The sequence below is a fragment of the Carassius gibelio genome, chromosome A13, assembly GCF_023724105.1.
Source record: "Carassius gibelio isolate Cgi1373 ecotype wild population from Czech Republic chromosome A13, carGib1.2-hapl.c, whole genome shotgun sequence".
Lineage (NCBI taxonomy): Eukaryota > Metazoa > Chordata > Actinopteri > Cypriniformes > Cyprinidae > Carassius > Carassius gibelio.
Genome location: NC_068383.1, coordinates 6,803,109 through 6,815,933, shown reverse-complemented (window position 1 = coordinate 6,815,933; position 12,825 = coordinate 6,803,109). Strand labels below are relative to the sequence as shown.

Here is a 12,825-nt window from a genome sequence, read left to right as displayed (position 1 = left end):
TCTGAGATGGGCTGTGTTCATTTGAATTAAAATTTGATCTTAATCAAAAGCTGGAAAAATGCTGTCGAAGTCTGTTGCTGCACATTAAATGTTAAATGTTAAAAACTGAATCAAGTGGCAGCTCCATACAAATTTATGCTAAAGCTAGTGTAAGAGCTAAATTTTATTTTAAACAATTGGCGTCAATGTGAAGGTTTGGTTGGATTTTCCATGTTGGGTTTTGGTTTGCTTAGTATTTGTTTTGTTTGGTTCCATTTTGTTTTGTTTTTATTTTTCATTCAGTTTCATTTGTTTATGTTTGCTTTGTTTCATTTGGTTTTGACTGGTTTTGTTTTGTTTGGTTTCAGTTGGTATTGTTTTTTTTTTTTTTGTTGTTTGTTTGTTTGGTTGACAGTGTCAATGTTTTTAAATTCTTGCAGGTGTCCTAGCAGAATAACCACATTTATACTGAATTTTCTACTAAAATCTACTGTTTTATAATTTTAAGCCTGTGTAAGCCTTTTTATTTTAGCCAATTGGTGACAATGTGATTTTGTTTTAAATTAAAATAATAATAAACAAGTGTAAGAAATAAATGTTGAAAATTTGAAAGAATAAACAGTCACCATTTGATTTTTTTTTTTTTTTTTTTTTTTTTTTTTTTTTACTACGAGGTAGAAACATGCATCCATATGAAAATCTTTTTGTGAAATGTTTTAATTGTGTTTTAATATTTCTTTAAAACAAAATCTTAGCCTCTTGATTTAGTATTTCTAATGTGATGATATTCATATATTAAGTGCTGCTACAGTGTCCAAACACTTTTTGGGACTGCTCTGCGTGTGTGCCTCTGTATTGGGAAGATGCCAGATTGTATTGTGACCTGGCCTGTTCTGCAGCCAGGATGTTCTGTGCAGTACATAATTATCAGGCAAGTGAGCATAGATCCCTGCGGCATTTTGACCTCACACTGGCGTGACGTGACTGAAAGAGGGACACAGCCCTGATTTTAACCCATCCTTCACCTCCCCGCTTGTGCTGAAATGCCCCGGGGCGAGCAGAGGCTAACTATGTAGTCAGTGTCTCCATCCTCATTCCCGAGGTCGGAACAGCCTGTAGGCCTGGAGCTCAAATCAAGTCCCTCTGAAAAGGGCAAATGGAGCTGTTCTTAACTGGGGATTCTCTCGGGGATGTGGGACAACAAAGGAAAGGTGCACTGGTTCCCTCAAGGAGTCATTAGATTGTGCTGAAAGCTGGAAAGGAGTGCTCTCTCCAAAGACCCCTCTGAACATGCATCATTTAAGAGCATCCTAACCTCCATCATGCTGTCCAATGCGAGCTTCCCTTCACTGCAATCCTGATCAAGTTCAAGTGCATATTGTTTCTTATATTTATGTTTGATAGCCTCAGCCGAAGTTTATCGCTTGCTGGATTGAGGATATATTGACAATGGAAAACTAACTTACTGAACACTGCACGGTATACACTGTATATGGCCTATTTTCTTTATGCATTATGCAATGGTAAATGCTTCAGATTGTGGGATACAACATTGTCACTTAAAGGGGACAATGGATGTGCATTTTCCTCAATTTGGTACAATTCTTTTGGGGTCTTCATGAAATATCTGTAATATTTTGGTTACAATTTCTCAATAGTCGTGTAAAATAACACCCATTTTTACAGTGTCAAAAATAGCTCTGTTTATAGCGACGCGTTTTGGTGCATGTGTCTTTAAATGATAATGAGCTACTCCCTTTTTAATAATATTTAAAATGACATATTGTAATTTGTCAAATATTTTATTTATTTTCATTCATATTAAGAATATATATATATATATATATATATATATATATAGAGAGAGAGAGAGAGAGAGAGAGAGAGAGAGAGGAGAATATCTCTTTGTGTGTGTGTGTGTGTGTGTATAATTTTTTCTATTTTATTATGTGTTTCATATTTTAATATTTTCTATTATTTCATATTTTATATTTTAATTGAATTTTAATGTTATTGTCTGTCATTATATAATAATAATAATAATAATAATAATAATAATAATAATAATAATAATAATTATTATTATTATTATTATTATTATTATTATTATTATTAATATTATTATTATATTTATTTAGTTTTTTCCCCCGTTATTTATTATTTGTATTTTTATCTATTTTTTACATTTTTGTTTTGGTTTTTTATTTGATTTTCATTGAAATCTGCCTGACCAATTGGCAGGTTTGTGCATGGTCCCAAATAGCATGCATGTAACAATGCTCTCTTGCAATTTCATTGCCTATTTTTAAAGAGAATGTGCAAGAGAATGAGAAGTGCTGAAATCACATATCTAAAATTTGATTCCAATGCATCATTCTCACTGAAAGAGTCTCCTAGTAAGACAACTGATGCAAAAGGAGGTTTGCCAGATTTACACATCTTACTGTATTTGTATTGATCTTGTTTTATGGAGAAGGTTTCCAGATTAGTGCTCTCTTAACCGAGCTTTCACTCAACTGTCGTGACAAGCTCCACCATCATAAGAGTAAATAAGTTGCATCTCTATCCATGAGCTTGGAAACATGATTTAAAAAAGGGCAAGGTGCTCATCTGGCCCTGATATAATTCAGTATTAATAGTCTCACTCAAAAGCCTAACTAAGACAAATTGCTGTATTTTGAGGGCCAGCGTTTCTGTCTCTCTAGTACCCTCTGACTTATTTCAGAGTTCTCTCCCTGCCGGTCTTGATGTGTCACACCTAACAAGAGCCGCTGTAAATTTAGTCTGTCAATACTTGTCAGGCCTCGTTTATCAGCCACCTCTTCTCTGCCGGTTTCCCCCCCCCCATCACACCTGTCCTTTTCAGCACAAGGAGTTTTGACGTTGCCTGTGGTTTTGCCTTATCTCTAATCAGATTCCCTCTCACAAAGCCCTGGCAGGCAGGTGATGGGAATTCTAATCCCGGCTTCAGCCAGAAGGCTTGAGAAAGAGTGTGTGTGGTTTTGTGTTTATATTAAGGGTGTGCTATTTGTGCAAATCATTCTCTAAAGAGCACAGAAGTGAGAAAACAGATTTGTCATTTAAATGAGGCCATCTCAAAACCTTGAGACACTCATTCTTCCCATCAGTGTGATAAGCCGCTGCGCTTCACCGACATAATTTTTACTAAAAGATGGCTGGAGCGGCTTCCAGCTCGAACTCCTAGCTTGGGGGACATCAAACTGATACACTGTCTGCTGACTGGAAAGATTTTCACCCTAAGTTGTTCTGTCAGGATGCTGTGAGGAGACCAACTCTGTGATTAAACTGGTTCCTGTTCTTTGTGTCTCCTCAGGGTTTGAAAGGTGATCCTGGACCTCAAGGCCTACCTGGTCTCAAAGGTGATAAAGTAAGTCACCATGCAAGTTTGATTTCTTGTACCAACCTTTACAAACTACAGCACAGAGAAAGATAGAGGCAGAGTCTCTGTTTTTCAGCGGTGAGCTTTCCATACATTTTTATATACCTGTACATTGCAAGCCACAGAGGTCTATATGTGAGTCATTCTTAGGAGACTCTGCCATTTGCTCATTTTAACATTTAAAAGTTTGAAAATGTCACTACTAAACTTTCTAGAATTCATATTTTCCCAGTGTACCAGGGCCATACTACCAGAGATGCCTCCAACCAATATTCAGATTAGCGGCTAACGGACAGCCTGGCAAAATATCAATAGTTATTTGTTAGAATTTAGGAAATGTCTGCATTATAAGGTTGAACAGAAAATGAGATAGAGTATGAACATTATTTACTTATTTTATCAGAAGCTGCATAAAACACGTTAAAAAGTACATATTGAAATTATATATTTGAATTTTAGAAGAAACATATTAATGTCAGTTCTTATTCTGTATAACCCATTAAAGTGCCCCTTTTATGCCATTTTGGGTGGCCAATCAAAACAGACCTGGCCAGCTGACACAGTAGGGTCACAGAAGGAGGAGTTTAGAGAGACAAGCTTCGAACTGCTTCAAACAGATCATTTGAGGGTAGTTGGAAAATGAGATGATATTCAATGCATATTTAGAGAAATTTAAAGCATGTTTTGACCATGCATGCGTGTAAACTTATTGCAGAATGCTTCCAAAACAATATAAGGAACCTTCAAAAACAATTACATTATAGGAGCAAATTATGTATATTACATTTTGTATGTTACAAATGCAGTGATGATGAATGGACATGCTTTGGCTGATGTTTTGAGTAAAAAAGTCATACTTTCAAAAGCTTGGGATCTTTATGATTTGGGGATGACTTTATTTTTTTTAAAACTTGAAGTAGTTAAATTCAACATTGTCATACATTTTATGTATAATGTAGTTCAATATTTCAGCCAAGACTGAACACAAACCTTTTCTCTGCAGTAACTGTTTGAATCAGTTATTAGTTGCAGATTGTAAAGACATCCTTTTTATATTATATTAATTTACTAAAAAGAAGCACAGTCACTGCTGGTACAAAGAAACATGTCTATATCCAGTCTCTGATCATGCAGCTTATATTGCTTGTGCTGAGTGTAGCATGCAGTAAATGTCTCTGTAAATCAGACTGATGAAATGCTGCTCAATTTTGTGGGATGTGGGAATCAATTTTATTACTTGAAGTCACATATGTAGTGACCGGGAAAACCATAATGTACACTATGTGAGAACAAATAAGAAAATAGAAAATGCAGTGTGACTAGTATGTGATTATTAAAGGAATATTTCCAGATCACAAACAGGTTAAGGTCTATTGGCAGCATACGTGGCATGCTTCCGATTACTGCAGACACTAATTTCAATTCGTTTGTAAAAAGAATGTACAATATGATTTTTATTAAAGCATCTACCATGGGAGTCTATAGAGCAAGGCATTCCAGAGGGTTTCAGAACGGAGATGTGAAGACATATATTGTAATGACAAATAGTTTCAATATTCTCAGAGAACATGTCTTCATAAATCCCCCTAAAATATTAATGTATAAAACAAGACAAAAAAACATTTTGCCAGTCTGTTAAAATAAACATTAAATTAAATTAAATTAAATTGTTACATTCAAAATAAATTATTTTGCTAAATTATTTTAAATGGGTAAATATTATGTGTGTTTTTTTTTTTTGAAAGTTTGTAGAGGATGTTTTCAATGGAAGTTCCAGTGCAATGCTTTTAAGCGCATCACTATACTATAAACACTATTTTTGTTTGTTTTCCACAAACACGTTATTTTCTGTGGTAACAGAAGGCATGTCACAGATGTGGTTGGTAGAACACAAATCGCCTTTAATCTAGAACTTTCCTTTAAAATGCCTTCCAGAATTTCCAGCTCATCCAGACAGACCTTCACAGCAGGGAAGATGTGGCTTCAATGAAACAGAATGTAGAAAGAGCTTCATACTCTGATATCTGATTCCCCAACACCCCGTGCACACAGACCACAGCGGGACTGCCTTTCAAACAATAGATCAAATGTTATTCTCTAATTAGCTGCCATATTACCCATTGTCTTTTACAGTATTGGGGTTCTTTGTTTGCACGTAATTGTCAATGCAGTGTTTTCAAGCCTTGAAGTTCTAATGAGCTCCTCTGCGTTAGAGCAGAGAATAACCAGCTTCTTTTCATCTCATCTCCCAGTCAGACAGAGGGAGGGAGGAAACCGTTAGTTTGGATTGAATCTGACAGTCGGAAAGACACGTCATGCTCTTCAAACCTAGAACGACTCTGTATATCTTCAAACAGGCCAGCTTTAGGTGTTCACGACTTTATATTCCTGCAAACTTTGATGTGGAGTTTCTGTGGACTTAAATTGAATTTGAGGAAGGCTGTGTCTGTTTTTGTCAAGGGCTTTTGACTTAAACTGATATCTCTGCTTGTATTTCATAACCCTGAATATATGAAAGTCGTTCATTTAAGAGCAGATAAGCACAGATATAGGGACAACCTGGTCGATTTATTTATTTTTCTCAGATATGCCTCACAGACAATTTCTTGTCTCTGCTGCAGGGGGAACCAGGTCTGCCAGGTCTGGGAACACTATTGGTACGCATCTCACTGCATGCTTTTTCAGAGCTCAAAGTAGAAACGGACTCTTTTTAATCAAAACCTATAATGAAGCATGATCTGCATTATTAATAATATGCAATAAGCACTGAAATTAGATTTATGGGAAGTCATTGCTTAGGTTTTAGGAAAAGGTTTACATGACCAATCGCTGGCACAGATGTGAGAAAGGTGCTCTAATGGTGCGTAATGATACGTACAATCTTTATACGATAGTAAACAGAATTTCAAAGCTGAGAGAGAATTCACAGTTTTATCACCGCTTCGACAAAAAATATTAAGCAGCACAACAGTTTTCAACACTGATAATATAAAATACTTATTGATTACCAAATCATCATATTAGAATATCTTTTGCAGAATAATGTGACACTGAAGAATTTTTTTTTTTTTTTACTGTATTTCGTCTGAGTAAATGCAGTCTTGTTGAGACTTCTTGCAAAAACAACAACCGTGTTGTGATGTTTCATATTAATTGTAATACTAAAAATACTGCATTCACTCTCTCTATCTTCAACTAAAGAAAATCTATTAAAATCAAAGAAGAGCCCACATATGGTCACTCAGGGGCAACCAACAGCAGCGTGGACAGACTGTGGAGGTTAGACGTGTCCTGCAAGTAGAGCGCATGTAATTCCACACATCATATGAGGGACACGTCCACTACATCTCATAAGACACCAGAATGGGGTGTATGCTTTTCGTGTGTGAGGATATAGTAATCTTTATATATCATGAACATTAAACTACCCCCAGCGGAACTATATCAGGGTGTAACAGTTATTTACTCATGCTAATTTTACATTTTATGAGGACAAGCAGGAATACCAGGGATTCACACGTGAGAGCCGACAACACACTTGCCACATCACCACTCCCTCTTGTAGTCAAGTTGTAAATCTCTCAAGACTAAAACATTTAACAAGCTTTAGCAGCTGAAATTCTTGAAGTAAAAAAAAAACAAAAAACATTTAGCCAGTATTTTTGAGGATGCCAGCTGAAAGATGACACCACAGTGTTTTACTCTGCATCTGAAAGGCTGTCTGTGTGTGTCTTGTGTATATGTGACCGGTGTGTTTCGTCCTTCCGGAGGGTCATGTGATGTAATGATATGTTTTCCTGACCTTTGTTCTAACAGTGTTAACAGCTGAAGTTAATTGCTGTCTTTCTTTGATGAGACACATGGTAATTTGTCCTCCACTTTCTCCTAGGTTGAACAGCAAGCTCAAAAAGGGGACCAGGTAAACATTTCATTTTTTATTTATTTTGCCATGTAGCAGTGCATATTTGACAGATTTGTCTTGGTAATTTTATTGAAGTGCTTGTAAGGCAGCACTACTGAAATCCACCTTTTTCTTGATTTTATTTGAACTTTGATGATTCATAGCGAAAGCCTGTTTTTAATTAAACACAGCTATAAAGATCTGATGGTGCACCTTCTGAAATTTCTGTAGCTATTACAACTAAAACTCCTCAAAATCTTATGTAGCTAATTTCAGTTAAGCTGTTTTAATTGTTAGAATGTTCAGCAGTCAAAATGTATTCAGAAATGATGGCATCATTGTAACGGTTACGTTCAATATTGTGATTGGTCTCTCCTATCTATTTCTAAAAAGACAGTATTGTGTTATGCATTTTCTTACAGAATTATTATGTAAGAAATGATTCAACAAGGATGCAATAAGTTGATCAAAAGTGAAAGTGGAGGGATTTATATTGCTACAAAAGATGTATATTTAATAAAAAAATGCTTTTGAACAAAAAATTGTTATGAACATTATTAAGAAATGTTTCTTGTGCACCAAAAGGATCATGTTACATCGAAGACTGCTTGAAAATTCAGCTTTGCATCACAGGAATAAATTATGTTTTAAAATATTTAATATTAAAACAGAAAATCTTATATTTTAATAATATTTCACAATGTTACTGCTTTCACTGGATTTTTTTTTTAACAAATGCAGTCTCTAAGCTTAAGACTTATGAATCTCAAACTTTTCAACAACAATACAGATAAATAAAGCTTAGCCTGAAAATGTTACTTGGAGACAAATGTAAGTGATTTAAAATATTCTGAGAATTTGTATTTCTTTTGTGTTTGTGTGTGTGTGTGTGTGCAGGGTCCCCCAGGAATTCCCGGAGAAAGGGTAAACTTATCAACAACATTTTCTTGATTTTATTTCATCATTTTATTTGGTTGTCTTCCATAATGAAGTTCACCCATGAGCTGCAACATGCTGTTTGAACATCTGTCTCTCAGCACTTTAGTAAGTGCGGGCATGTAAACCTGTCCAGGCAGAGCCAGCTGCTATGTCCTCATATTTAACATAAATGTTGCTTCTGGATGTAATCATGTCTTGGGGGGCATTAATGACCATGGACATGTGGAAACCTAGATCTGGACCAGCCTGCTTTAAAGTATGTGCTGCAATTCCTTCTGAAAACTGAAACCCTGATCTTTTACCCATCATCCCCAGGGAGATGCTGGCCTGCCCGGTCAGCCAGGAGCACCAGGGAAAGAGGGCAAAAGGGTGAGTAAACCAAAGCAGGTCGCTGCCTGTGTGGGCTGGATCCATGTTGCATATATGTATTTGTGAGAACGACCCATCAGCGAGACAAGCCGAAGCCTTCGGGAGTGACCCAGCAGCAGCTGGATCGAGAAAAAGATCATGGAGCTCTGTGTGGGCTTTGTCTCATGGGAATGATTCTGAATATTCAACTGTAAGGTCAGTAGCGTGTGGCCGACCCCAACAGGAAACAATCTTAAGGGTGATTTACAGTTCAATCGTGACATGCTCGAACATATTGAGAAAACGATACGGTTTCATTATTGATTTTATCCTTAGTTTCTCAACCCCTTCTGCCAAGGGTTAATTTGTTGGTCTGCCGATGGCATGAAAGCTTTATGTGAAATTTGACTGCCTGCAACAAACTGCAGTTGCGCGTTCTGCTTATTTGAATTACCTAAGCCGTTGAGCCGTTTCACTAGAGGCACGCTAACACCTGTTAACGTGAATGTTATCTCGGCTCCTCGAGTGGTTAATGGTCCTGAATGCCGTACAGTTGTTTCTCGACACCCTTGAATGTGATAAAAAGTATAAAAATGCATGCCACTTAGATGGAGGAGAATACTTGGGTCCGCCGCAGGGACTGTAAGCACAGCATTAAGCCCATTCAACAGAATGAATGAATATTTATTATCTTCTGCAGTGATGTTCACTGGAGTGTTATCATGACACTTTTCATGACTTTATCATGGCATTTTCAGTTCAATGATGGATTGAGTGATGCACCATGCCATAGACATCTGGATTTTGTCCACACTGGTTGGACGCGTTTCCACTCAGAATGGTAGTACAATTCCTTCATCAGGTTCACAATTGGTGTTTGTATTCAGGATGCAACTAAAATAATTACTATATATATATATATATATATATATATATATATATATATATATATATATATATATATAAGAAGTGTACTTTCGAGGCACAATGATATATGCATTTTCTACAGTCAGTTAAGCATTTTATTAAACTTTTCTCCGAAACGAGCACAATGTTGTAGCCCTACCTTCAGTGAGATCAAAAGGCCACTACAAGCCCAAGACCTTTTGTGGAAAATTCTGAACATAATGTCAGCTTCTACCATCATGATTCCTCTTTAATTGGTTGTTGTTATAGAAAAAAGCTGTTTAGAATCCATACACTGTGTTCTAATGATCTTGTGGTTGGCTCCCCACGAATTCATTAAATTCTCTGTGCTCGCAAGGGATCGCGCTAAAGTTTACCACCCACATGAGTTAGTTTGCCCAAAGACTTGCTAAGACTGAATTCTTTTCCGTCTGCCATTCAAATCAGTGTCAAGTATGTTGTTTTGTTGCTGTTTGGCCCTATATATAACTTTTGCTTTGATGACTGCAGAGCTTCCCACAGTGAGCAGGGATGTGGTACGGTTTCGGGTTTTACTTGGCGAGTCACATGCAGCCGGGTAACTTGTTGAGCAGGACTGTGGTGATCTGCAGTCTTGGAGGCTATTTGGGGAAAGGAGGGACAAAGGTCATTATTACTGGTCTTTTAGATGAAGACAAGGCTCTGTTGGCAAGAGATTCACCCAATTAGCAGCTCTCATTTTCCCCACCAGAGTCAGTTTTACACGGATGTCATCTTTGCGGCAGTGATTTTTTTTTTTGCCGCAAGCAAGGGTAAACCTTTGCCCTTTGTCACGTCAAGTATTAGCATTTATTTGCATGTATTTTTTTCGCCAGTCAACCAAGACTTTACATTATTGACAATGTACATGCAAGCAGTGCAGTGTTGTGGAAAAGAAACACAGTTAGCATGATTTTTATTACGTTTTGTGAAAACAGCATTTATAATGGATAATGTATTGACGCTTGTGCAGGCTGTGTGTGTGTGTAAGATAAACCAAAGACTTAAACTACTTCAGTCTTTGTGCATTGAATTTATTAAATACACGGGTTTCACAATTTGAATAAGTTAAGTAAATGAACTTTTCCATGACATTCTAATTTATTGAGATGCACCTGTATATATGTTTATAACACCAACCTCGTAACATTATTTATGCTGTTGTAATTGTGCAGCGTAAATGCATTCATGTTACATTTCAGCTTCATTAAACTTAGGGATGCACCGAATCCAGGATTCGGATTCAGATTCGGCCGAATACTGGGCTTTTTGACGAGGTTTTTTTTTTCACCGAACCGAACCCTAGGCTTGCACTAAGCTGGTCCACGTCACGCGGCCGTTGATTGCGTGAAGGTGTTTATATGAGGAGGAACAAGGCCCGACAGTTCGCTCTAAACTAAACTGTTCAGGAATCTTGAGCGCCTGGGACGATTTAGGGGCCGTTCACATATCGTGCCTAAAAACGCGTGGAAAACGCTAGCCGCGCCGCTTTTCTCCTCCTTTCCAAAGCGCTCGGGCAGTTGCGCCCCTGAGGCATCTGCCTTTGCTAAGCAACCATGACTTGCTCTCTCCATGAAGACGCGGAAATTTCAGCAAAGGATAAATGGATTTACAGCTGTAAAAATCGCTTGCAGTAGCTCTGCTACTTAATTTATTTCAAAATGGCAATCCATATACAACTATGATCAGCTGTTCCTTCATCTTGGCTGATCTTTCAACGTTGTTACGGGAAAGGATGAATCTGATTGGTTAGTTCTTGTCACATGACCGCTGTGCGCTTGCAACATTCTGAAAAGTTGAAATGTTTTTAACTCGATGCGGTGCGGACGCGCCTGGAAAAAATGGGCAGCGATTTCCAATGCTGGCAAAAATCTACCTCTGTGCCCAGTGAAAGACTTTTCAGTACTGCTGGGGACATTCGTTCCAACACTCGCAACCGGCTGTCACCTGTTAATGTTTGTTTTTTGTTTTTTTTAATTAAACAAAAAAGTTTTTCTCACTTGTCATCCTGGCATGATCTTGCCTATTCTTTTTCTCTTTTTTACAGTTAAAATAAAATAAAATGAAAAATACATTGCTGTGGACGTTGTTTGCTACATTAATGTGTTTTACTGTGTTAATGGAATAAGGATGCGAGTAGGATTTGGTATTCGGTTTCGGATTCGGCCGAATCTTAAACAGTGGATTCGGTATTCGGCCGAACCCCAAAAATCTTGATTCGGTGCATCCCTAATTAAACTGTCTGTAAATGCGTCTAAATGCCACTTCAGCTGCTTCTGTTACTTCTGTAATGCAAAGACCACTTTTTGTTGTTACTGATTTAATTTGCTTGGTAACAGCCCTACAGTGTAATATTATATTAAGTTAAGTTATTAATAAAATGTAAGATCTTTATTTGAAAGATGATGCATGCATTTAATAAGGAATAAGAAAAAAAAATCCCTTTATATAGGCATAAATGAACTGAAAATCAATTGAAACAATTTTTTATTTGTATTTTAATGAAATGTGTTAAATTAATAATTTAATGTAATGAAACGTAATCTATCTGACATCCAAATAACAGCATTCCTCCAGTAAAGCATGGAGGTGGTGATATCCTGTTATGGTGGTGTTTCTCTGCAGCAGGCACTGGAGCACTTATCAGGATAGAGGGGGAAATGGATGGGGCAAAATACCGTCAAATTCTTGAGAAAAATCTGCTGCCCTCTGCCAGAAAGTAGTCAATGGGAAGAAGGTTTACCTTCCAACATGACAATGGCCCAAAGCACACAGCAAAACTGAGCACACAGTGATTGAAGGAGAAAGATGTGAATGTCCTTGCATGGCCTAGTCAGAGCCCAGACTTAAACCCCACTGAAAATCTGTTGAATGGCTTGAAGACTGCAGTCCACAAATGCTCACCATCAAATTTAACTGAACTTGAGCAGTATGAGTAGGCAAATAAAGTCTAGATGTTCAGTTAGTAGAGACATTTCCCAACAGACTAAAGGCTGTAATTAAAGCAAGATGGTTCAGCAAAATACTGCCATAAGGGAGTGATCATTTTTCCATCTCAGTGATTTCTGACATGTTGGTGTTATATCTTTCATTTGGGTGTTATAAGTTGCACTGAGTAAATACAGCTGGATGAAACAAAAACTGTGTCTTCATTACAGGCTGCAAAACAACAAAATGTGATTATTTTAAAGGGATTATTTTCTATATCTGCTGTGCCCGCGTATATATGCAGTATATATGTATGTATGTACGTATGTATGTATGTAAGTAGCTTTTTTCACTGATGTGCTGTTTATGCATACAGAGTATAACAGGCCTTAGCCTTTAAAAGTTC

The 12,825-nt window shown here is 37.1% G+C and overlaps 1 protein-coding gene across 2 annotated transcripts in view; it reads left to right on the top strand.

Moving 5' to 3' along the window:
* The window catches only part of LOC128025990 (collagen alpha-1(XIX) chain), a 132,684-nt gene that overhangs the window by 28,536 nt on the left and 91,323 nt on the right, over positions 1 to 12,825 (top strand). The window contains exons 10-14 of one of the 2 annotated variants that reach the window (XM_052612642.1): positions 3,314 to 3,367; positions 6,001 to 6,036; positions 7,269 to 7,298; positions 8,178 to 8,204; positions 8,535 to 8,588. In XM_052612642.1, coding sequence (XP_052468602.1) covers positions 3,314 to 3,367; positions 6,001 to 6,036; positions 7,269 to 7,298; positions 8,178 to 8,204; positions 8,535 to 8,588 — 201 coding nt within the window. The remainder of the gene's footprint in view (positions 1 to 3,313; positions 3,368 to 6,000; positions 6,037 to 7,268; positions 7,299 to 8,177; positions 8,205 to 8,534; positions 8,589 to 12,825) is intronic. The other variant, XM_052612643.1, reaches the window with a different exon arrangement.